General features: G+C 49.3%; 2 protein-coding genes across 2 annotated transcripts; both read right to left on the bottom strand.

Moving 5' to 3' along the window:
* Positions 1 to 605: 605 nt before the first annotated feature.
* Positions 606 to 3,518, bottom strand: LOC139589418 (acrosin-like). Its single transcript, XM_071425890.1, has 5 exons — positions 3,448 to 3,518; positions 2,475 to 2,717; positions 1,908 to 2,173; positions 1,501 to 1,646; positions 606 to 1,025 (listed from the first exon to the last, which is right to left on the bottom strand). Exons 1-5 carry the CDS (start codon positions 3,516 to 3,518, stop codon positions 606 to 608), a joined length of 1,146 nt encoding a protein of 381 aa, XP_071281991.1.
* An 8,071-nt stretch (positions 3,519 to 11,589) lies between these two features.
* LOC139600308 (acrosin-like) lies at positions 11,590 to 13,746 on the bottom strand. The gene is made up of 5 exons (XM_071448411.1): positions 13,676 to 13,746; positions 13,164 to 13,406; positions 12,596 to 12,861; positions 12,251 to 12,396; positions 11,590 to 11,775 (listed from the first exon to the last, which is right to left on the bottom strand). Exons 1-5 carry the CDS (start codon positions 13,744 to 13,746, stop codon positions 11,590 to 11,592), a joined length of 912 nt encoding a protein of 303 aa, XP_071304512.1.
* Positions 13,747 to 23,556: the final 9,810 nt, after the last annotated feature.

Here is a 23,556-nt window from a genome sequence, read left to right on the forward strand (position 1 = left end):
ACCACCTGGCACCTCAATGCCCCTTTGCTGCCTGTGAAATCTGGCTCTGCCTTAGGGCACTGGCACTCCAGTCAGGAGCCAGGAGTTTCCCTTGTCATGCTTGGAAGTTTCCCAGATCTGTTCCCTTAGCCCAGGCTCTCACCAGGCCCTAAATCAGCAGCCCATGTGCATTTGAGCACCACCCCAAGGTATGTGCTTTTTTTCCCATCCTCTTCCAAGGCTTGAGGTAAGCAGGTTCCTCCAGCCAACGGTGGCTCAGAGCACTTTCCTCTCTGACCAGGCACTTTGGAGCTCTTTGGAGCTACTCTGTCCCTTTGTGCCTAGCAGGTCTGCCCCCAGGCTCATTCTGCAGGCGCCAAGCATGGAAGTCCTTGCTTTGCCCAGGAGTCAGAATTCAGTCAAAAAGATGGTTCCCTGTGACCATAGGCAACTTTACTTCTTTCAGGTAAGTCAACTGCGGTGTCTGTGTGCACAGAGGAGATGAGTGTGGTCAGGACAGAGCAGGATTTTGACCCTGAGGCTGCCTTTGGAACAGCAGGCATTGCCCCAGCAGGAAATGGTTGTGGTGCACTGCAGCCTGCCCTGGACCATGGCTGCCCTGCTGCTCAAGATGTGTTTTGATCAAAGGTCTGCTGGAGGAGTTGCTTCACTCGAGTAAAGAATTCCATCAGAATCTTGATGGGAAATAGGCAGGAATTAACTTTGCCCAGTGTTGGTACTAGAATTGGTTTTGGGGAGGGGGTTGTTCTTGGCCATGGCTTCAGAGAGGTTTGTGAGGTGGGAATATAATGACTCCAGGGGTGTGAAGTAATCAGAAAATGACTACATGCCCGAGATGTTGGAGAGGAACTTCCATCTGGGCTCAGGTTCATGTGGAATAGGATCCAGTCATAGAAGTACTGAGTGGAGATGTAGATTCCAGGACGCCTTGCTCTGGCACAGCCTTTCCCCCAGCTGGTCACTCCGATGACCCACCAGAAGTCAGCGTTGTTGTCCTGGCACATGAGAGGACCACCGCTGTCACCCTGCAGCAGAGCACAGAGGATTAAGGTGGTGTTAGTGGCACCTGCCAGCACTGGGGCTGTCTCCTTCTCTCTCACAGCCCCTGCCAGAGCTTTATTCTGGGCAGAGAAAAGCTCTGCTCAGAGGCTGGAGCCTCCAGAAGCTTGGCTCTGAATGAGTTGGGGTCCTGTAGGGTAGGGCTCTCTCTATCCTATCTGCACAGGACTCCTGGATGTGCAGAGGATGGAACTTTGGCACCTGGACCTCTTCACTGCCAAGAGCACTAGCTGGCCTTTCTGGGCTTTCTGGCACAAGGGGAGGCCTGGGCAGGCAGGTGTGGATGGGCAGTGTGTGGGAAGCCCCCACAGCAGTCAGGGGGAGCTGGGGCTGGGAGGGTGAGTAAGTGGCCGGGCAAAGCAGGCCCTGGGCTGTGTTGGGGTGGTGCTTCCCTGGCTGCTGGTGCTGCTGGGGGCTGAGTGGCTCGTGGCACGTTCCTACCTGGCAGGTGTCGATGCCACCCTCTGGGTAACCAGCACACAAGTTGTGGGTGTGGATTTTCCCTGTGTACCAGAAGGTGCTGTTGCACAGCTCAATATTGATGAGGTGTACCTTGGCCTCCTGCAGGTGATCACTTGATCTTTGAGCTGTGAGCAGAGAAAGGAAAAAGCCCCCAGCAGCTCCTTCCCAGTTCTCCTCCCATGGCTTTCTTGTGGGGGATCCATGGCTTGGCTGTGCTCTGCAGAGGCACTGGAGCTGCTGCCAGCCTCTGGGGAGCAGGCCAGGCCCATCTCTGCAAAGGTGTACCTCCTACACCCTAACTACAACTTTGGCCTCTGCTGTGGGGAAACTGAAACCTATCTCCCCAGTGTGCTGAGCTGGCCCAAGAGTCGCTCTTGGGGACTCACCTCTTGGAGCAGTGGCACCCCAGCCAGCCACCCAGCAGTTTTGCAGCTCTGACACTCTCAGTGTGGCATCGGGCACACAGGCCAGCTGGATGTAGGGACTGCACTGGACAGGATGGTCCAATTCCATCAGGGCAATGTCGTAGCTCATGTCATCATGGTTGTAGTACTGGTGTATCAGCACCTGCTTGACATGGCGCACTTGTGCCCCATGGCCTGGCTTAGTCAACTGGGTGGCCCCAATCACCACATACACCATGCTGATTTCCCTAGAAGGCGTGGAGAGAGAGCTGAGAGGGAGCAGAGGCATGTGCCACAGCAGCCCAGCAGTATGCTGGCATGGCAGAAAGGTAGCAGTGCTCTGGCAGGTGTGAGGGCCCTTGAACATCTTAGGCTGGGGGAATGTCAAGCTGGAGGCTGCTAGGAAGCCTTGGCATGAGCCCAGGCTTCTCCTGAGCACTGTGGCAGCCTGGCTGCCTGAGAGGAAAAGGCATGGGAGTAGCAGCTGGTGCTGCTGGCAGGGCACCTGCTGGTGTTGTGGACATGTCCCCATTCCCTGCTCCTCCTTACGTGACCTCATCGAAGCAGTGGGCTGCTGTGAGGACCCACTGTTTGCTGATGAGGGACCCTCCACACAGATGCTTCAGGCGTGGTATCCAGGGGTGCTGGATGCTGACGATCCAGGGCCAGGTCCCTGGCTTGGCATCTGTGCCACCCACGACACGTGTCATGCTGGGGTCATAAGCCATGTTGCCATAGGAATTAGTTGTGGGGTGATAGGCAGATATCACAGCTCGGAGCCCGCAGGTCCCTCTGCAAGCAGAAAGTCATTTCCATGCTGCTTCATGGCCTGCTGTGGCTCAGGCTGAGGCTCAGCCCTCTGCCCTCCCCACAAGGGCTTGCATGCACAGCAGGCCAGGGAAGCCCATGGGGTGTGTGTGTGTGTCCGTGCCAGCACCTGGCTGCTGGCAAGGAACTGAGGCTTCCCATGGTGGGATCTTGTCCTACTGATGTTTTTACCTCAGATGCTTTTACAGAATGTTTTGACCTCAGACCATGGCAGACAGTATGCTGAGAAGGGACACCTGACCAGGCCACAGTGGGAACCATGGGGTCATGGGAGTTAGTAGTATGCTTATAGAACCTTCCTATATTTAGTCAAGTTTCCAGTTTCCTTCACCTTTGGTCAAGACCTTTTTCTTATCAGGTCATATCCTGAGTTCACCTTTCTGATTGGACATTGTGCCCCTATACCTGGCTGCATTTGCCCCACCAAAGGGGTCTTTGGAACTTAGCCTCTGTACCTGTGTGACATTTGTTATTTTTGCTATTAAAGTTTTTTATTTTCTGGATAGTTCCATTGTTTCCATCCCCTCTTATTCAGCCAGCTCCTCCCAGCCAATCCCTGTGGGGGTATGAGCTTCTACGCTCATACCCCACGGGGGGTGGGAAGCTGGGGCCTGGCCATGGAGGACAAGTGGGTCCCTCCAGGAAAGGCTGCAAGTGTTGTCATGGCTCCCTCCCTGGGCCTGGGGCCACTTACCCACAGGTGTACTGGATACTCTGTGCTACCCTGGTCACTGTCAGCAGGACGAGGAGGCCGAGCCAATCCATGGCTACCAGAAGCACGTGTCAGCTGCAAGCACTGAGAGCTCCGTGCAGCAGCACAGCCGCAGTGCCCGCAGTGGCTGTGCTGCCCGTGGCTCCCTTGGCCCCGGGGCTGATGTCATGGAGGGGTGGGTTCCATGTTCTGGGCACTGTGGCCTATGGCATGGGCCCACTGGGGGAAGAGCTGCATCAAATCAGTGAGCCATGGAATGGTTTGGGCTTGAAGATCACATAGCTCCAACCTGCTACCATGGGCAGGGAGGGATGGCTTGCACTAGACCCACAGTGTGCACAGCCTGGCTCAGAATCTGTCCTTGAACACTTTGAGGGATGGGGCATTGAACTACTAAGTCCTGATCAACAGGCCCTGACTAAGGCCAGAACAACAGGCCCTGACCAAGAGTTGGCCTTTGGATGAATCTTCCAACCAGGTGTTGCCAATGTTCACTCACTGGCAAAACACGGATTTACCTTTCCATAGTTAGAGACTGGACAAGGCCCTATCTTGTAGGGGTGTAGGATCACAAACAACTCCCTGGATTCCACCTGAAACCCTCCAAGGCCCTGGGGGAATCCCAGTAGGAGACTGAAAGAACACTGCACTAGAAGTTTTGGTATCTTGTTTATTCAATGGTATAAAAATGGGGACCTCTCACAGACAGTCAGTACCCTCACTGCCTGTAGGGGAAGGTACCTGCAGGATTTCCCAGTTGCTCTCAGTGGTTCCCCAGTCCTTCACTATGACAGTGGCTTCCACCCAGTTGATGGGCAGGCCTGGATGATGGTCAAGGGTTAGGGTAACTTGTGATGTGTCTTTCTTCATCACAGTAGGCAGTTGTTTATAGTAATGATTAGATGAATTGCAGAGTTTATCCTTTCACAATTCTTTGCTAATGATTTCATGTCCTGCTTACTTTTGCAATTCTTTGCATGTTTGAATATTGTAAATTACATTTATTTCTGAGGTTGATGTCTGTCTGTGTCTTCTGTGCTGACCCTGCCTACATGAAAAACAGGCATCCACAGCTGCTCTGGGTAACCCATGCCATTATATCAGCAAGAATTCCTCAAATTCTTCACAGTCAAGAATTCCTTCATATGATCTTAGCTGAAGCTGCCCTCTGTCACTGTAAAGCCATTGCCCCTTGTCCTATCAGGACCTGCCCTTGTAAGAAGGCTCTCTGCTGCTTTCTTAGGCCCCTCTTCCTGCAGGATGAGGCTGTGTAGTCCCTGGGGCAGGCAGCAGCTGAGGAATCCATTTGGGGCAGGGAGCTGGGTGTGCAGCTGCAGTGCCAGGTGCAGACTGAGCTCTGGCTGGCAGGAGCCTGGGACCAGAGGCTGTGCGCACCCTTTGCATGACAGAGGGCACAGGGAGCAGGCCAGGGGAATGGACACTTATTGGAGTTTGGGATTTTCTTTCCTCTCCTTTTCTTTTCTCTCAGGGAATTTTCTCCCATTTGTTGCCTAAAAGATGGGAACAACAGATACTTAAGAGAGATAAAAGATATAGCCAAGGAGGAGTGGGGAGGGTGCAGTTTGCTACTGTCTCTGAGCAGTGAAGTTCTATAGGGAAATGTTGAGATACTGTGAGACTTTGGCTGGGGTTGAGGGGCTAGGCTCAGCTCCTCACTCTCTCTCACTCTCAGGGTCAGAGGGGAACAGTTCAGTTTGCTGCTGCTGTGGGGTGAATTTGCTGCCACAGCGGAATTCCGTGCTGAACTGCTTTTCTCCTTTCTGTGGGTAAGCTTCTGCTTGCAAGAGCAGCTGTTGAACTGGGACCTTTCCAATGCCCAACCTCATTGGGAAGGCAATCCTGACTCCTTCCCCCTTCCCAGAGAGCATTTCCCAGCAGCCTGTGGCTGCTGCTTGTGGTAGCCTGGCAGCCACTGCCCAGCTGTGCTATTTTAAGCCAATGATTTAGGCTTTTTTACTACACATTAACCTGACACTCCATGCCTGCCCAAACACTGAGTGGCTTCTAGGACGGCTCTGGAATCTTTGCTACACTTTGTTTGTCACTCTGGGATGGGGCTGCTTCTGCTGTTTCAGTATGTTTCTCCAAGGTTCCTGCTGCAGTCCATTCAGCTTTCCGAGGGGCACTGAGACCAGCTGCTTCCTGTGAGTTTCCAAAGAAAGCCCCTTCTCCATCTCTTTCGCCATTACCGCATGGAGCAAAGCGGCGGAGCTCGTGCCACAGCGCCCCCTGCAGCCGTGGAGGAATCATCGCACCCGCCCTGCCTGGCCAGGAGCCACCAGCGCCCCTGCTGGCCGTGACTGGAACCGCACTGAAGGGGCAGCTCCTGCGGCTGAGAGAAGGCCAGAATTGAGTTTCTGTTTCTGTCCTGTTTGTTGTTGCTGCCGTTGTTGTTCTTTGTTTGCCTTGTTATACATACTAGTAAAGAACTATTATTCCTGTTCTCGTATCTTTGCCTGAAAACCCAGTAATTTCAAAGTTATAATAATTTGTAGGGAAGGGAGTCACATTTTCCATTCCAAAGGAGGTTCCCATTTTCCTTGGCTAACACCTGTCCTTTAAACCAGGACAACACTGAGAGCTGCAGTAGGAGCCAGTGGCTCTTTATGGAATGAGACATCTGCAACTCTGCTGACAGAACCTCAGGGTAGAATGGGTACAGAAACCTGCTCTCACTGGGTGAGACTGGCATTGGTGGGTAATCGAACAGGGCACCTGGGAACTCACTGAAGCAACCCGTGTCCCTGGAATGGTCACACAGGGGAGTTTCTTCAGCACTATAGCAGCCCAGATAGGAATGTAGAGGAGTGCCTCTGGAGCCTCCCTCCTCCAAAGATCCACCTGCTGGGATTTTCAGGGCAGGAAGGAGACAGAGGAGGAGTGTTATAACTCCATGTGCAGAGTCCGTGTAAATTATAAGGGTGCATTTGAGCCTCTCTATTGTTGTGACTTTTGATGCAGATTTGGTGAAATCATAGGTAGTGGGTGGAGAAAACATGCACAGCATGATCAGCCTAAGGTTGCCACAGTTGTGGAAGCCCCCGTAAGTTCTGAGGTGGAGAGGCTTGAGTCTCTGCTTGAAGCTTTTAGAGACAGGGACAGGGAGAACCTTGTGTCCCTTGTGCCACACAGTAGGTGCTAGAGCACACACAGAAGGGGGTGGAAGTTCCTTCTTGGTGTTACAGATAGATAATGAGATAATTGGTCGCAGTTAAGGAATAAATATTGTGTGAATATTAAGAAAAGCTTTATTGATGTATATAGATGTCCTCTGTTCTCCCCATAGTTCACTTTTCCAGCCCCCCGCTCTGTATTGCTACCATCAGACAGCCGGGGTTGTCTTAGACAAGTAGAAAGGTGTGTACGTGCAGGTGCCCCTTACCTTGAGCAATTGGGAATGGAAAAGCTTCTTGCTAAGGGGGCGTGGCATGATAACACCTGACCCTCCAATCAAATTACAAGAAAGCAGTCTCCACCAATAAACGGCAAAGAAGAGCTGACTGACAGACTTTGGGAGGGGCCAGGGTTGGCTGATGCAACCCCCCCCCAAGACTATAAAAGACTGAGCATCCATCTTGAAGAGGAGTGAGTCATGTTGGAGGCAGCTGTGAAGTTGGTTCCCAGCACTGCAACATTTTCCCCTATTTAGTCCTTTTGTTGTATTTTTGTTAAGGTTTAATAAACCTCTTAAAATTTTTAAAGTGAGCAGTTGTCTCTCACATTGGCATACAAAAAGGGGTTTCACATGCCTTGAAGTGTTTGATATGATGGGAAATTTCCCTGGTTTAGGTGAGGAGGTGTCTGTGGCTGAGGTTGTACAGAACTGGGAGAAATTGTTTGGGCAGCAGAATTTTGTCAAGACAGTGCAATAAGGTTGTTCTAGGATGATTGGGTGACTCTAAGCTGATCTGCTAACTGGACAAGGTAATGCCATCCTCAACTCTGAGTGACACTCTTGCACTCAGTGTCTTTAGTGAGCAGGCAGCTTCTGACATCAGGAAATATTTGAAGAAGCTTATGCCAAGGTGGCAGGGACCAGTACAGATGTGGGGTGGTTGTTCTGAAACAGAGTGTAAATTTAACAGGATAAAAATCTATTTTGGATTTAGGTGAAATGTGCTGTTTTGAATTATTTAGTCTGTAGCTTGCTTGCATAGATGAAAGATGTTGTTTAGTCTGTTAACTCTGTGCTGTGCTTAAGACTGCCTGTTCTTGCAAAAAGCCTGTGCTCACAAAGCTGTCTCAGCCAAGGAAAAAGAATGTGAATTTCCAAGCTGGAAAGAAAGATAAGGGGGTGCCCCTTGAACTTTGAAACAAAGATGAGAGCCAAAGCTGAAGATGGAGGAGATGGACAGGATGACCTGGGAGTTCTTTCTGTACAAGGACTGATAAAAAATACTAGCTGCGAGTGTAACATGAAACCAGTAAAATGAATATGCATGAACCCATTGTGAAACTCTACGCATATGTACAAATAAGGGGGATAAAAAAAAAGGTTTGGAATTCTCAGTGGTGTGCATATCCTTTAGGGGGAATGATGCCCACATGCGTCCAGCGCTGCAATAAACATACCAGCTTTACAACTTTTACAAGTTGTGGAGTTAGATTTTTTCCCCTGCAAATCATTTTGGCGAGCCAGCCAGGAGAGCCAGACAGGAGCTCTGTCCTCACAGGGGCAGAGGGGGGATGGACCTCCTAGGTGCGCCCCGGGATTTTCCCTGGAGGAGCTCCGCTCTGTCTCGGCTTGCCTCCTGTGAGGACAGTGAACGACCTGCTGGTGTGTGGACAAACGGTATGTATATCAAAGGGCCCTGGGAGAGAGAGAGATAGGGCTGCTGGCAGGTTGCTCAGAGACGTCTGAGTGCACAGCCTTGTCCCTGTGCTTGCAGGCAGACATCGGCTGAGAGCACAGTTCGTGGCAGAGGTCCCCTAGTTGATAGAGTGACTGGGGGGATTGGGGAGGGGTTCATTGTTCAATAAAGCCACCACTAGTGACTCTGGGGGGTGAGTTGAGTGAACCCAAACTTTGTGTGCTTGTGGTGTCCAGACATTTTGGTTAATGTTAATGTGTTTGTAATTGTGTGAGTTTGTGGTGTATGAGGAAGTGAGTCAGTGTACCATGGCATGTGGGGGGAAGTTCTAGCTGTGTCTGAAGCAGCTGGGTGAGGCCCAGGGCACCAGCTGGGGCAGGCTGTGAGGGCAGGGAGCACCCTGCGGAGAAGTGGAACAAGTGGAGAAATGTGGGTGAGGACATTTATTGTGTTTAAAGGTGGTGATTTGTGTAGACTGTTGTCATGGTTTAACACTGGCACAATGCCAGTGCCCCCATGAAGATACCTTCTCCCTGGTTTCTGCTGTGAGATGTGACCAGGAATAAGCAAAGCAGGCTCCTACTTAGGGAAAAAAGAACCAGAACTTTATTAACTACTCTACAACTACAGATAAAAAAGGAACACACACACAGGGAAAATGAAAACCTCACAAATGCATTTCCTCCTCCCCCCACCAAATTTCCAACACAATACATCTATTCCTCAAATCACCAACTCTCGGTCCAGCAGCACCTTTTAGACAATCAATCCTCAGTTCATCAAGAGGAGAGGAGTCCTTCTTGTACCATGGGCTTCCCCTGGAAACACAGTCGAAGCCTCGTGTGTTTCCGTGTCACTCGTGGCACCGCCCGGAGTACATCTGCCGTCGTGACCTCTTTCATGTCCAGTGCTCTCACCACTGAACACGGACCAGAGCTGCTTCTAGGGTTGTCTTTTAAGGATGCTCTGTCCCGATCCAAAAAAGGCACAATCTCTCCTTTGGGACACCTGTCCCCCCCATATTTTTCACCCTCTGGGGCCGAGGGGCATCAACACTGAACCCTCTTGGTTCTGAGGCCGTCATCTCTCTTCTGGGACACCTGTCCCCACAATCTCTCCTTTGGGACACCTGTCCCCCCCATATTTTTCACCCCCTGGGGCCGAGGGGCATCAACACTGAACCCTCTTGGTTCTGTCCATGGCTATACAAAAAGAGTCCAGCAAAAGCTACTCCATCATCTCTTCCCACTAGGATTCTTCTCTATTCTTCTACTATCTCTCACTTGCCCAGACCTCTCTCACACTGGCCCATTTCCTTTTTCATCTTCCACTCTATCTTCTAGGAAAGGTCAATGTTCTGTAAAGTTCTCATTCTCCAAAAAGGGGTTAAAAGCTCCTACAAGCGGCCGGCTGAACCCCCCCTTCTTCTCTGTCCCAGCCGTGCTGCCGGCACAGGCCCATGTTTATCAAGCTTCAAGGTTACAGTCTCAGGCAGCGGCTCTTTCTCTCTCTCTCTCTGTCTCTCAGGGGGGGCTGCCCGATGGCTCCCGGTGTCTCTCTCTCTCTCTTTCTCTCTTCCACCCTTCCACCCCGGGGCTCAGGCCTACCTCTCCCGGCCACATGGCTTTTCCCCTCCCCCTGCCCAGCCAGCAGCTGGGCCAGGGAAGAGACCCGAACTCTTTCCCACCGGAAACGCAAAAAGACCCTCCCAGGGGAGAGCTCTGCTTTTAACCCCGTGTTCTCAGAGGCGTGTCCGTGTCCTAATGGCCAGGTTAAATGCCAATATTAAAGCCTGAATATCCATTGGCCCAAAACACAGCATCCCAAAAAACACATTTCCTGTCAAACCACCACAGCCTATGATCCTGAGTCTAAGGTGGCCACTGCCTTTGTGCTTACTATACATAATGCCACTGTTTATGTTATCCACCCCATCATTGCACTAGGATTAAATAACTAAAAAAACGGTACTCTACCCCTCAGAACATAGGCTTTGGGCACGAAAGGTGAATGAAAAGTGGCAAACAGTAAACTTAGAATCTTGTGCTGCTAGGGAACAACTAGGATTCATTTGTGAAAGCAACAGTATTATTGCTCAAGATGTGAATGTTGACAATTAACAAAGTATTTTCCACTTCCAGATTCATCCAGTTATCTCGCCTTCACCTGGAAAAGATAGGTGAAAACTGCCTTCAACAAGCCTACCCCATGGCATTCCAGGATCCTTTACCATTTTCCCCCTCCCCACCAAACAGCATTAAAGTGTGATTGAAAAGGGCAAAAATTTTGCTGCAAATTTGTACAGTATGTAGATGATTTGTTAATTAGCAAGTTGAGATAAGAAAGTTCTTTCCCTTCCTGTGATGACCATCGGGCAAACCAGCACAGCAAGCTGCAGTTTGTGTCTCTGCAGCTGGCTCTTTGATTGCTCCTTCTCTCCATTGGCCACACTTATACAGCCCTCTCATCTTCCTCGACTCCTCCCTTTCTCTGCCCTCATCTCCTCCCAAATATGGAGCCAAGCCCAGGCATCATTTCCCCCTGGCTCACAGGCTGGCCATGCCTGTGGACAGCCTTGGTGTTGCAGGTGGTGTTGGCCCACTCACCTTGGCCTTCCACGGCATTCCTGGTGTGCTTTCCTAGGGTTCCTGCCAGGTTCCTCTCCCCAGAATGACCCCAGCTCTTCCTCTGAGTATCTGTGAAGTGTGACCACCTGGCACCTCAATGCCCCTTTGCTGCCTGTGAAATCTGGCTCTGCCTTAGGGCACTGGCACTCCAGTCAGGAGCCAGGAGTTTCCCTTGTCATGCTTGGGAGTTTCCCAGATCTGTTCCCTTAGCCCAGGCTCTCACCAGGCCCTAAATCAGCAGCCCATGTGCATTTGAGCACCACCCCAAGGTATGTGCTTTTTTCCTATCCTCTTCCAAGGCTTGAGGTAGCAGGGTCTTCCAGGCCATGGTGGCTCAGAGCACTTTCCTCTCTGACCAGGCACTTTGGAGCTCTTTGGAGCCACTGCGTCCCTTTGTGCCCCCAGGCTCGTTCTGCAGGTGCTGAGCATGGCACTTCTTGTCTTACCCCGGAGTTGGAATTGCACTGAAAAGATGGTTCCATGTGAACAAAGGTAATTTTATTTCAACAACTAAATCAACTCCAGTGTGTGTGTGCACAGAGGAGATGAGTGTGGTCAGAACAGAGAAGGGTTTTGACCCTGAGGCTGCCTTTGGAACAGCAGGCATTGCCCCAGCAGGAAATGTTTGGGGTGCACTGCAGCCTGCTCTGGATCCTGCCTGCTGCTCAAGGAGCACTTTTAACTGCGTTTATACGCATATTGTAATCGATCCATTCATAGAAGTGCTGAACGGAGCTGTAGACTCCAGGCTGCCTTGCTCTGGCACAGCCTTCCCCCCAGCTGGTCACTCCGATGACCCACCAGTAGGCAGCGTTGTTGTCCTGGCACATGAGAGGACCACCGCTGTCACCCTGCAGCAGAGCACAGAGGATTAAGGTGGTGTTAGTGGCACCTGCCAGCACTGGGGCTGTCTCCTTCTCTCTCACAGCCCCTGCCAGAGCTTTATTCTGGGCAGAGAAAAGCTCTGCTCAGAGGCTGGAGCCTCCAGAAGCTTGGCTCTGAATGAGTTGGGTTCTTGTAGGGTAGGGCTCTCTCTATCCTATCTGCACAGGACTCCTGGATGTGCAGAGGATGGAACTTTGGCACCTGGACCTCTTCACTGCCAAGAGCACTAGCTGGCCTTTCTGGGCTTTCTGGCACAAGGGGAGGCCTGGGCAGGCAGGTGTGGATGGGCAGTGTGTGGGAAGCCCCCACAGCAGTCACGGGGAGCTGGGGCTGGGAGGGTGAGTGAGTGGCCGGGCAAAGCAGGCCCTGGGCTGTGTTGGGGTGGTGCTTCCCTGGCTGCTGGTGCTGCTGGGGGCTGAGTGGCTCGTGGCACGTTCCTACCTTGCAGGAGTCAATGGTGCCCTGTGGGTATCCAGCACACAAGTTGTAGGGATGGACTTCTCCTGCGTACCAGTCACTGCTGTTGCATAGCTGGAGATCAATGAGCTTGACCTTGGCCTGCTGAAGGTGATCAGCTGAATCTAGACCTGTGAGCAGAGAAAGGAATAAGCCCCTGGCAGCTCCATGCTGGTTCTGCTTCTCTGTCAGGCCAATCCCTTCCCCTAGGGGCAGGCCCTTCTCTGCAGGGATGTATGTTCTGCAGCCTGGCTTTGGCCTTTGCTGTGAGGAAGCCAAAACCTATCTCCAGTGTGCTGAGCTGGCCCAGAAGTTGCTCTTGGAACTCACTTCTTGCCGTAGTGGCCCCCCAGCCAGCAATCCAGCAGTTTCTCAGCTCTGAGACACTTAGGGTGGGTTCAGCCAGGCAGGCCAGCTGGATGTATGAGCTGCACAGGACAGGACGGTCCAATTGCATCAAGGCAATGTCGTTGCTCATGTCGCTACGCTTGTAGTTGCGGTGTATCACCACCTTCTTGACATTGCGCACTTGTGCCCCAGGGCCCGGCTGAGACAACTGGGTGGCCCCAATCAACACATACAGCAGGCTGATGTTACTGGAAAGGAGATGGAGAGAGAGATGAGAGGGAGTCACAGCAGCCCAGCAGCTGCTAGACCTTGGCTTGGCAAGGCAGAGAGGGAGTAGTGCTCTGGCAGGTGTGAGGGCCCTCACACGCCTTAGGCTAGGAGAATGTCAAGCTGGAGGCTGCTAGGAAGCCTTGGCATGAGCCCAGGCTTCTCCTGAGCACAGTGGCAGCCTGGCTGCCTGAGAGGAAAAGGCATGGGAGTAGCAGGTGGTGCTGCTGGCAGGGCACCTGCTGGTGTTGTGGACATGTCCCCATTCCCTGCTCCTCCTTACTCAAACTTGTCGAAGCAGTGGGCTGCTGTGAGGACCCAATCTGCAGTGATGAGGGACCCTCCACACCAATGTCCAAGGCCTGGTACCCATGGGTGCTGGATGCTGACGAGCCAGGGCCATTCTGCTACTGCAGCACCGGCACCACCCACGATGCGTGTCATGCCGTAGTCATAAGCCACATTGCCGTAGGAATAAGTCATGGGGATGTTGACAGGTGGCGGAACTCGGAACCCACAGCTCCCTCTGCAAGCAGAAAGTAATTTCCATGCTGCTTCACGGCCTGCTGTGGCTCAGGCTGAAGCTCAGCCCTCTGCCCTCCCCACAAGGGCTTGCACACACAACAGGCCAGGGAAGCCCATGGGGTGTGTGTGTGTGTCCGTGCCAGCACCTGGCTGCTGGCAAGGAACTGAGGCTTCCCATGGTGAGTGGGAAGCTGTGGGGACAGGCATGTCTCCTCCAGGGAAGGCCGCAAGTGTTGCCATGGCTCCTTCCCTGGGCCTGGCGCCACTTACCCGCAGGTGTACTGGATGCTTTGCGCCAGCCCAGCCACGGTTAGCAGGACGAGGAGGCCGAGCCAATTCATGGCTGCCAGAGGCACGTGTCAGCTGCAAGCACTGAGAGCTCCGTGCAGCAGCACAGTCACAGCCACACTGCCCACAGCAGCTGCGCTGCCTGTGGTGCCCTTGGTCCTGGGGCTGATGTCACAGAGGGGTGGGTTCCATGTTCTGAGCACTGCAGGGTTCTGTGGCACAGGGCCCACTGGGGGAGGGGCAACGTGGAATTAGTGAGCCATGGAATGGTTTGGGCTGTAAGGGACTTTGGTGATCATCTAGCTCTGACCCCCTTGCCTTGGGCATGGAGGAATGGCTTGCATTGGAGGAAGCTGCTCAGAGCCTGGTTCAGAATCTGTCCTTGAACACTTTGAGGGATGGGGCATTGAAGTACTAAGTCCTGATCAACAGGCCCTGACCGAGGCAGGAACAATACCTCTTGACCAAAAGTTGATCTCTAGATTGACCTTCTAGCCAAATGTTATCTATATCTGCTTACTGGCAAAACATGGATTTTCCTTTCCCTATTTAGAAGCTGGACAAGGCAACATCTGGCCTCCTTTTGGGGTGTAGCATCACAGACAATTCCCTTGGTTCCTCCTGAAGCCCTCCAGGGCCTTGGGAGCATCCCAATAGGAGAACAAAACCAGATGTTCCTGCTCTAGAAGTTATGGTAGCTTGTTTATTCAACAGTATAAAAAGAGGGCCCTCTCCCACTGCAGTCAGAAACTTCATTGCCTGTTGGGGAAGGCACCTGCAGAATTTCCTACTTGCAAGGAGTGGTTCCCCTGTATTGTGACAGTGGCTTCCCCCAGCTGAATGGGTAGACCTGGATGATGGTAAAGTATTAGAGTAATTTGTGATGTGTCTTTCTTCATCATGTAGGCAGTCTTTTATAGTAATGATTAGATGCATTGCTTAGGTTATCCTTTTGCAATTCTTTGCAGTTTTGGATTACAGTAAATTACACTTGTTCCTGAAGTTGGTGTCTGTGTCTTCTCTACTGACCCTGACTATGGGAAAAGCAGGATTCCACACTGCTCTGGGCAACCTATGCCTGTGCCTCAGTGCCTTTTAGTGATTTATTATGACAGTATATTCAGATATCCTCTATTCTGTTTCCAGAAATTGTTACTGTATCTTTAAGACCCTTCAATCCTGGGACCTTGAGTGTGTGAGGCAGGGGGGACAAAGTGTTTTTGTTCTGCATGGGTATTTTTTAAAAGCTCCCTACCCAGGTTTTTTAGGGCTCTGTGCAGCGTAATTTTATCGTGGCTGGCTTGGTTTTTGCCTTGGCAAAAGTTTTTCCTTTCCTTGTATAATATGTGGTGTGAGATAATTCGTGCTTATATGAGATATATATGAATTAAAGTTGTAAGTAAAATTGTGCATGTAAAAAAAATCCAAATACATAAGACCACGGACAGTCAGGAGACAGAGTGCCACATAGAAATTTTGAAACTCCAGATGGTAGCAAGGAAAGAAAGCCTAATTAGCAAGCGAAAGGACATTGCTGGTGCAGAGATGGGCCTTTCCAGGGACTATCTGGGGAACACCCAAGAGCATGAACACTTGATAAGTATCTTCAATCAAGATAACCAGAATTGTCAGGAACATACATCTGAATACCAGGTTCCCATAACTCAACATCAACACTCATTGCCTCCCAGAAACAGCATTGTCCAGCCCTGCACAGAGAAAGGAGACTTCATGCATATGCAGAGTAATGAAAAGAGTAGGGGCACTTCTGCCTCGGGCAGAAAAAACTGTATAAAACCAGCCCCAACAGAGACAGCATTTGTGAACAGAGGGGGTTCGATGTGACAGAGGTTGGATTGAGGTTCACCCAGCACCAATCCCGGGCTCAATGCTCTCTCTTTGGCTGTGGCTATTGAGGACCGTATTTTTGGTCACGAAAATAAAATCTTTTGTTATTATTAATTTGGCTTTTTCATTTATTACCTATAACAATCCTGGTGACCCTGATGTGATCTGATTTAGGGGTCTGGGGACCCCCTCTCTGGTCAGGAGGTGGCCTGCTGATTTTAGTGGTCTGATGGGATTGGGAACCTCGTGCAACCAATCATATCTCAAACCAAAAGCCAGAGCCACAATCAAAGAGTGGGTAAAAACAGGCCCAGAGCTCTCAGGTAATTTGGACAGATCCAGGGAAAGGATCTCTGAAGCTGTGGCACAGCTTTTTCACTCTTAAAAATCCACGTGCATGAAGAGCACGTAAAGGAACCGTAAGTATCGCTTGGTTGAGTGAGGTGTGATCGAGCATGTGTGTGAGATGTGATATTATCACGAAGTGAGTGTGGACCCCAAGATCACAGTTCCACTCTCCCGTGAGGGAAGTGGTCTGTCATGGGGGAAGCGGATGCAACGTGGTGATAGACTCATTTCACACGTAAAGCCTGAAACTCAGGGAGTTCAGGGGTTTAATCATGGGAAAGATCAAAAAGGGAAGGGATGTTCTCAGGCATTTGGGAACTGGTAAACCTTTTTGATCCAGGATTCAGGTAAGGAAGAGAGAGCTCATTATCAGCCAAAAAACCCACAAATCAGTTCACTGTGAGGCAAGTAGGCTAGTAATCCTGAACAAATTCTAGGCATAAAATTGGTACTGGATAAAGATCCGGGATTCTTTTCGGGAACCCCAGCGCAAGAACTAAGGTAAGGAAACACTAGAAAAGTCATTTTTCTCAGAAAAAATCAGACAGAAAAAGAGCAAGGCTCAGGGAAAAACCCAGGAGAAGCCTTTAAAGGAATGAGGAAAGGGTTTACCCAAGATTCCAAGGGATAGCCCATTGGGATGGATGTTGGAACATTGGGAAGATGATCCCGAAAGGAGGGGGACATCTAAGGAGAAAATGGTCCACTACTGCATTGAAATATGGGGAGATAAGGAAATTAGAAGACATTCGGTCTCACCTGTGTTTGGCACGTTCGAAAGATGGACTTGCCAACCTTTATAGGACCATGTGGCTGGTAAATACCCACAAGATTTAGAGGAAATGGAATATGCTGGATTGTGGGGAAACACTAGCATGGGGTTATTCCCGATCAGAACTCGCAAATGTGCGGCGACTCAGAGCAAGGCATGGGAACCTTTGGATAACCTCTTGCCTCCCTATCTAACTCCTCCATCCCAACCCATGCAAGCCCAGGTCCCTGTGCCCGCACCCACGGGACCTCTGCAAGCCCAGGCACCCCCGATGCCTATACCGCCTCCAGAAGCCATGCTCCTACAAGAGCAGCTTTGGCATTGCAATTCCCACAGAATCATTCCCAGCCCCCCCCCCCACCACAGATGGCAGAGAAGCAAACCCTCCTCACCGGGGAAACCAGTTCTCCCCCCGCCAGCAGGACACAATGCAAAATGAGAAAGGTATATAATGATGATAGCGAGGACAAGGAAGATAAGCATAACCTCTTCCCTTTAAGGGAGGTACCGACTGCTCCAGGAGTTATCGAATTTGTAAACGTGCCAATTAATACTGGGGATGTAAGGGCTTTTAAGAAAGAAATGGAAAGGCTGATATCCATTGGGGATAGCAGAAAGGCTAGATTAATTCCTAGGAACTAGCATCTACACATACGATGACATGAATGCTATATTAAGGTCACTGTTCAATAACGAGGAGTGGGAAATTATAAGGCAAGCCTCGATTCAAGATTGGGAATATTAGGAATATAGGAATATAGGGAGAGTGAGGTGACCAGAGATGGCCTGACCAAGAGACCATCGTGGAACGCCCAGTTGGAGGAAGGCAGGCAGAAAATTATAAACCTCAGAAATATGGTAATACAAGGTGTACGGGAGGCAGTACCCAAGGGGCAGAATATGAGCAAAGTACTTGGGGAATGCCAGGGGAAGGATAAAACACTCACCGAGTGGTTAGAGAGGCTGAAAAAAAGTCTTTAGATGTACTCGGGAATGGACCCTGATTCCCCAGTCAGCGTGGTCCTGCTGAAAACGCAATTTGTTGCAAAATCATGGGAAGACATACGAAAGAAACTGGAGAAAATAGAAGGTTGGCAGGAAAAAGAATTACAGGATTTACTTAGAGAGGTGCAGAAGATTTACATGAGGAGGGATGAGGAAAAGCAGAAAGTACAAGCGAAGGTGCTGGTAGCAGTGGTGAGGGAAGCACAAAAACAGGAATGGGTCCAAGACCTTGTAAAGCCAGCGCAGGACTGTCCACCTCAGAAGAAGCAGAACCCCTCCCAAAGTAAGTACTCAAATAACCAGAGAAATGTCCCAGGGTGCTTTTACTGTTAACAGAGAAGTCACTTTAAGAGAGAATGTAAGAAGAGAATGAAAATGAAAAAATCTTTCAGGAGGATTAGAGGTGTCAGGGGCTTTTTAATTTGGGGTCCAGAACATCCAAGGAGCCCTTGATAAAGCTGAAGGTAGGACCTCAAAAACAGGAATTAATATTCTTAGTGGATTCTAGAGCTGAGCGAAGTAGTGTGCAGCGATTACCACCCGGATGCACTATAAGCAAGGACACTATGATGGTAGTCGGGGCAAAAGGGGAACCTGTTAAAGTTCCAGTTATTAAAAATGTAGAGACAGAATCTGAGACTAGGTTTTGCCTAGGGAATATGCTATTGGTTGAGGAAGCAGACTATAACCTGCTGGGGAGGGATTTGATGGTAGCTCTGGGGATAAGCCTGATTGTACAAGAATCCCAGCTCAGGGTAAGTCTATACCAACTAACCACAGAGGATAAGGATAAAATAGATCCAGAAGTCTGGTATACCCAAGGGGAGGCTGGAAGGCTAGACATAGAGCCGATAGATATCAAAATCAAGAGACTAGAGGATCCAATTAGGATTAAGCAAAACCCCATTCCTATGGAAGGAAGGAGGGGTTTGAAACCAGTAATAGAAGAACTGATAAGAAAGGGGACTCTGGAGCCTTGCATGTCTAGGCATAATACCCCAATCTTGGCAGTATGAAAGATGGATGGTAGTTACAGGCTAGTGTAAGATCTGAGAGCCGTGAACAGAAGGATTAAAACACTATTCCCTATGGTCTCGAATCCTTACTCTGTTAAACAACATCTCTCCCGAGGATACTTGGTATAGTGTGATAGACCTGAAAGATGCTTTTTGGATTTGCCCCCTAGCTGAAGATAGCAGGGATTATTTTGCCTTCCAATGGGAAGACCCAGAGACCAACTGAAAGCAGCAGTTCAGATGGACATCTTTGCCTAAGGGGTTTGTAGACTCACCAAACCTGTTTGGTCAGGCACTTGAGCAACTACTAAGTCACTTTGTGCTGGTAGAAGGGACAAAATTGTTACAATATGTAGATGACTTATTGGTTGCTAGCCCAAGGGAGGAAGACAGAAGGACAAACACTATAGCGTTATTAAATTTCTTGGGGGATAAAGGGCTAAAAGTTTAAAATTCTAAACTACAGTTTATGGAATCCGAAGTCAAATATCAGTGACACTGGCTAACAAAGGGAAAGAAGAAGCTAGATTCTGAAAGGGTGGCAGGGATCGTTGTGCTACCTCCTGCACAGACGCAAAGGGAGGTAGGACAGCTACTGGGACTTCTAGGCTATTGCAGACAGTGGATTGAGGGATATAGTGAAAAGGTAAAATTCCTGTATGAAAAACTCACCACCAATAAGATAAAATGGACAGAACAAGATGAGAAAGGATCTAAGGACTTAAAAGAAACACTTATGGCAGCACCAGTATTGAGCCTCCTGATGTAAAAAGGTCATTCCAGTTGTTTGTGGATGTCAGTAGTCACACTGCTCATGGAATGTTAATGCAGGATTGGGCAGGGGCCAAGAAACCAGTAGGGTACGTGTCTCTGTTTCTCTGCGAGCCTCTCAGGAGCCCTGGGCCAGTCCCGAGTCGGCAGACACCGGGGAGGGCAGCCCCGATACGGCCAACAGCAGGGAGACACTCTCTGTGCCCCGAGGGTACTGAGGGCACCTGGGCTGGTTGCCCTTGCAGCATAAGAGACACCGGAGACATCGGTAGAAGAGAAAAGGGCCGACTCTTAGCAGGGGTTAATCCAAGGTTTTATTAGGAGTCCCAAAGGAGCTCCTGCACCTCAGGGGGCTTCCTGCCGAGAGCCCCGGGAGATGTGCCAAGGTCACATTTAAAGGGAGGTGGAAACCAAAAGTAGATAACATTTTACCAACCAATAAGTAACTCTAAGGGATGGGTACTGGGGGATAGACATTTAGGACAGCGTATGGGGCAAGGCTTGGGGGGCTGACTCCCAGCCTCTGGCTAATCACTCGACGACTTGGACCAAAACTTCTGGATGGAGGGATGGGATGCTGAGTGATTGACAGAGAGCCAGGGCGGGGGTTTGGAGATGATCTCATCCCGGGAGAGGGATAACACAGGTAAAGGGAGGGGGGTACAGTCTGGGATAAACCATTTGGGAAAAATATGGGAATACAAAACAAAAGTACTTCAAAGTATTACAAAATATAAAAACGCACTACAACAGGTATGTATTGAAGTTCTGGACCCTGCAAGCGGGGGGTGGCCCACTTGTTTACAAGCAATTGTGGCAGTGGCATTATTAGTAGAAGAAGCCAAGGAAGTAATATTTGGGGCTCAGTTGATAGTTTATACTACCCATAAGGTAAGATATATACTACAACAAAAGTCAGACAAATGGCTTACAGACGCTAGGTTATTGAAATATGAAGCCATATTAATCCATTCGCATGATTTAGAATTATGGACAACTACTGCACAAAATCGGGCCCAATTTTTGTTTGGAGAGGCCTTGGGAAAGCCCGTTCATAATTGTGCAGAAGTGGTGGAGCTATAGACCAAGATAAGCCTGGATTTAGAGGAGAAGGAATTAGAAGAGGGAGAAAAATGGTTTGTGGACGGGTCAGTGAGGGTTATAGAAGGAAAAAGAAAATCAGGATATGTGATAGTGGATGGTAACTCAGGAGAAGTAATAGAATCAGGACCTCTGAATGCTGGGTGATCCAGTGTGGACTACACGCAGTATTACGAGCCTTAGAGAGATTAAAAGGGAGGAAAGGAATGATTTTTATAGATTCAAAGTATGCATTTGGGGTAGTTCACACATTTGGAAAAATTTGGGAAGAAAGAGGGCTAATCAGTACTTGAGGACAGGGGCTGGTATATGGGGAAATAATAAAACAAAACTTAGAAGCTGTCAGGGAGCCAGAAGAAATTTCAATTATACATGTGAAAGGACATCAAGCGGGGATATAGTTTTGGATTCAAGGAAACAATTTGGTGGATAAGGAAGCTAAGAATGCAGCTTTACTGAAGGTAAGTACCCCCAGAGGTGGAGGAAAGTGAGGCCCAAGAATATCCCCCATATCCATCCCAGAAAGAAATTGAAGGATATAAGAAAATTGGGGGAAAACTAGAAGATGGTAAGTGGAAATTAGCAGATGGGAGGGAACTGCTGTCTAAAGACTATACCAGGAAAATCTTGATGAGTTTACATTAGCAGACACATTCGGGGGCCCAGGCTCTTGAGGAACAATTTCTGAGATTCTTTGAGTGTAAAGAGATCTATGAGTTGTCTAACCAGGAGGTGCAGGGATGCATGATCTGCCAGAAATTTAACCAGGCCAGGGCACGACAGGCAATATTGGGGAGCCATCCTATAGCATACCGGCCTTTTGAGAGGATCCAGGTAGATTTCACTGAATTACCCAAAGCTGGGAAGTATAAATTTCTACTGGTAATAGTCGATAAACTAACCCATTGAGTGGAAGCTTTCCCAAGCTCTAGGGCAACAGCTTAACAGCTTAGACAGTGTCAAAAGTCCTTTTAGAAGAAATTGTACCCCGATATGTAGTAGTAAATTACATAGATTCAGATCAGAGAATGCACTTCACCTCAAAAATCATTAAGCAACTAGCAGAAGCTTTAGGCATCCGATGGGAATACCACACCCCGTGGCATCCCCAGAACTCAGGAGAGATTGACAGAATGAACCAGATGTTAAAAGCACAATTATCAAAACTAATATTAGAAACTAAGAGGTCCTGGCTAAAATGCCTCCCTCTAGCCTTACTAAACATCAAGACCATGCCACACTCTGAAACAGGGCTGTCACCTTCAAAATGCTATATGGAATGCCTTACGAACATGGGATGCCGGTAGGACACCCTAGGTTAGAGGACGGTCAGATACAACCCTACTTAATAGCAATAAATAAAAATCTGCAAGAACTGTGAAAGCAGAGGATAGTGACACAGAGCGCCCCTCTAGGGTTTGCTATACACAAAATACAACCAGGAGATAAAAGTGCTGATAAAAGCAAGGAGGGAGGTCCCCCTCTCCCCTCACTGGGAAGGCCCTTTTCTTGTCCTTCTAACTACAGACACAGCCATTTGAACAGCGGAGAAAGGCTGGACGCACGCATCTCGAGTAAAAACGGTCAAACATAGGGAAGAGACACCTGAGTGGAAAATCGCCTCTCCTCCTGGAGGCTTAAGGATAAAATTGCACCGACCAAGTAAATGAATGATGGAGATTGGATAAGTTGTACAGTGGCTGGTTGCGAATCAGTTTGTTTATTTTAAATGCAAATACTGTCTCGACGTTTCGGTTACGCATTGTAGAAGGGGATATAGATCTAAGGGTTTGTGTACAAAGTGTCTTGAGGAAGAACAAAATCTGACTAGCCATATCTTAGTTCTCGCTACTAATTTGGGTATACTAGAATTGGACTCCCCAGAGTGGTATTAAGGCTATGAAAATGGAATAAGGGGAAAATTGGACTCTAAGGCTGAAATCATAGAAATCAAGTGCCGAAAGTTGAATAAGGTACCCTGCAGTGCAGATGCAGTCAAGCTACCAAGGTAGGGCACCTTAAGAGGTGGTATGTGGCTCGGTCTGGGAATGGGACCCCAGAAGAGTACTCTTGCTGCCGAGAAAATGGTCTTCCTTGCCGCTGGTGGCAACCCAAGAAGCGTACACCTCTGGGGAATCATGATGGGCCTGAGCCTAGCTGTGTGCAGGACAACTAGTCTGCACCTTGAAACGCCGTTCCACATGGGAGGGCAGAGCCCGGTTGACAAGTGCAGGCAATGCATGCAGATTGTCCTGGAGGGACAAGGAGAAATGGGAATTTCAGCATACCCAGCCCCTCAAGACTGCCACGATAATGGAAAAAGCAGGTACTGTACCCTAAACGGCACCCAATTTAAAGTATGTGAATTGGACGGAAAAACAGTGTGTTTTAACCTAAAAGCGAGATCTAAGAACAGGCAGTCAGAAACATCCAAGCATAAAATGTATAAGAGGGATGTGGGATGAATACCTGTTCCTACCTGTAATCAATGTAACCGGATGGTGTGGGTCGGGAGAAAAATGGAATCAATCTTTGTAGCTTATTTTCAAATTAACCGACTGTATTATGACAATGCTTGATTGGAAATGTGTGCAATGGATGGAAAGACTTACTGGGTAGGGAAAAATTTGAAATATGAGAATAGGCTCACCCTCAGTAATGAGCCTGTCATCCTGGACCTTCTTGAGGAGAATGATGACAGGGCCTGTTTACAGTATGATAAGACATTTTGTTTCTCCAAGAACAAGGAAGGGATAGATCCAGAAAGCAAAATTAAACAAGTAGCTCAGGAGTTAAAGAGACAGGAGTTGGAAATGAGGAAAAAGAGGGCAAAACAAGAAAGGCTAAAACCCCTGAGTGAGCAATACAATAATCTAGAAAGGCAGTATACTGATTGGGGATTGCCTGCTCCAAACAGAAACCTATTTATGGATCTAATTCAAGAGATTGCCACTGAACTAGGACTGACTAATTGCTGGATTGCTGGATTTGTGGGGAACTAA

This window comes from Agelaius tricolor, unplaced genomic scaffold (genome assembly GCF_023055355.1).
Source record: "Agelaius tricolor isolate 1412-34295 unplaced genomic scaffold, bAgeTri1.0.p SCAF_1, whole genome shotgun sequence".
In the NCBI taxonomy this organism is placed as follows: Eukaryota; Metazoa; Chordata; class Aves; order Passeriformes; family Icteridae; genus Agelaius; species Agelaius tricolor.

Excerpts from the sequence above, each read along its gene's own strand:
- LOC139600308 (XM_071448411.1), bottom strand. The coding sequence starts at position 13,746 with ATGAATTGGCTCGGCCTCCTCGTCCTGCTAACCGTGGCTGGGCTGGCG. Across the intron at positions 13,407-13,675 it reads AGCATCCAGTACACCTGCGG|AGGGAGCTGTGGGTTCCGAG; the intron begins GTAAGTGGCGCC and ends TTCTGCTTGCAG. Across the intron at positions 11,776-12,250 it reads GCACCATTGACTCCTGCAAG|GGTGACAGCGGTGGTCCTCT; the intron begins GTAGGAACGTGC and ends GCTCTGCTGCAG.
- LOC139589418 (XM_071425890.1), bottom strand. The coding sequence starts at position 3,518 with ATGGATTGGCTCGGCCTCCTCGTCCTGCTGACAGTGACCAGGGTAGCA. Across the intron at positions 2,174-2,474 it reads CACTGCTTCGATGAGGTCAC|GGAAATCAGCATGGTGTATG; the intron begins GTAAGGAGGAGC and ends CACGCCTTCTAG. Across the intron at positions 1,647-1,907 it reads GGGTGCCACTGCTCCAAGAG|CTCAAAGATCAAGTGATCAC; the intron begins GTGAGTCCCCAA and ends CTCTGCTCACAG.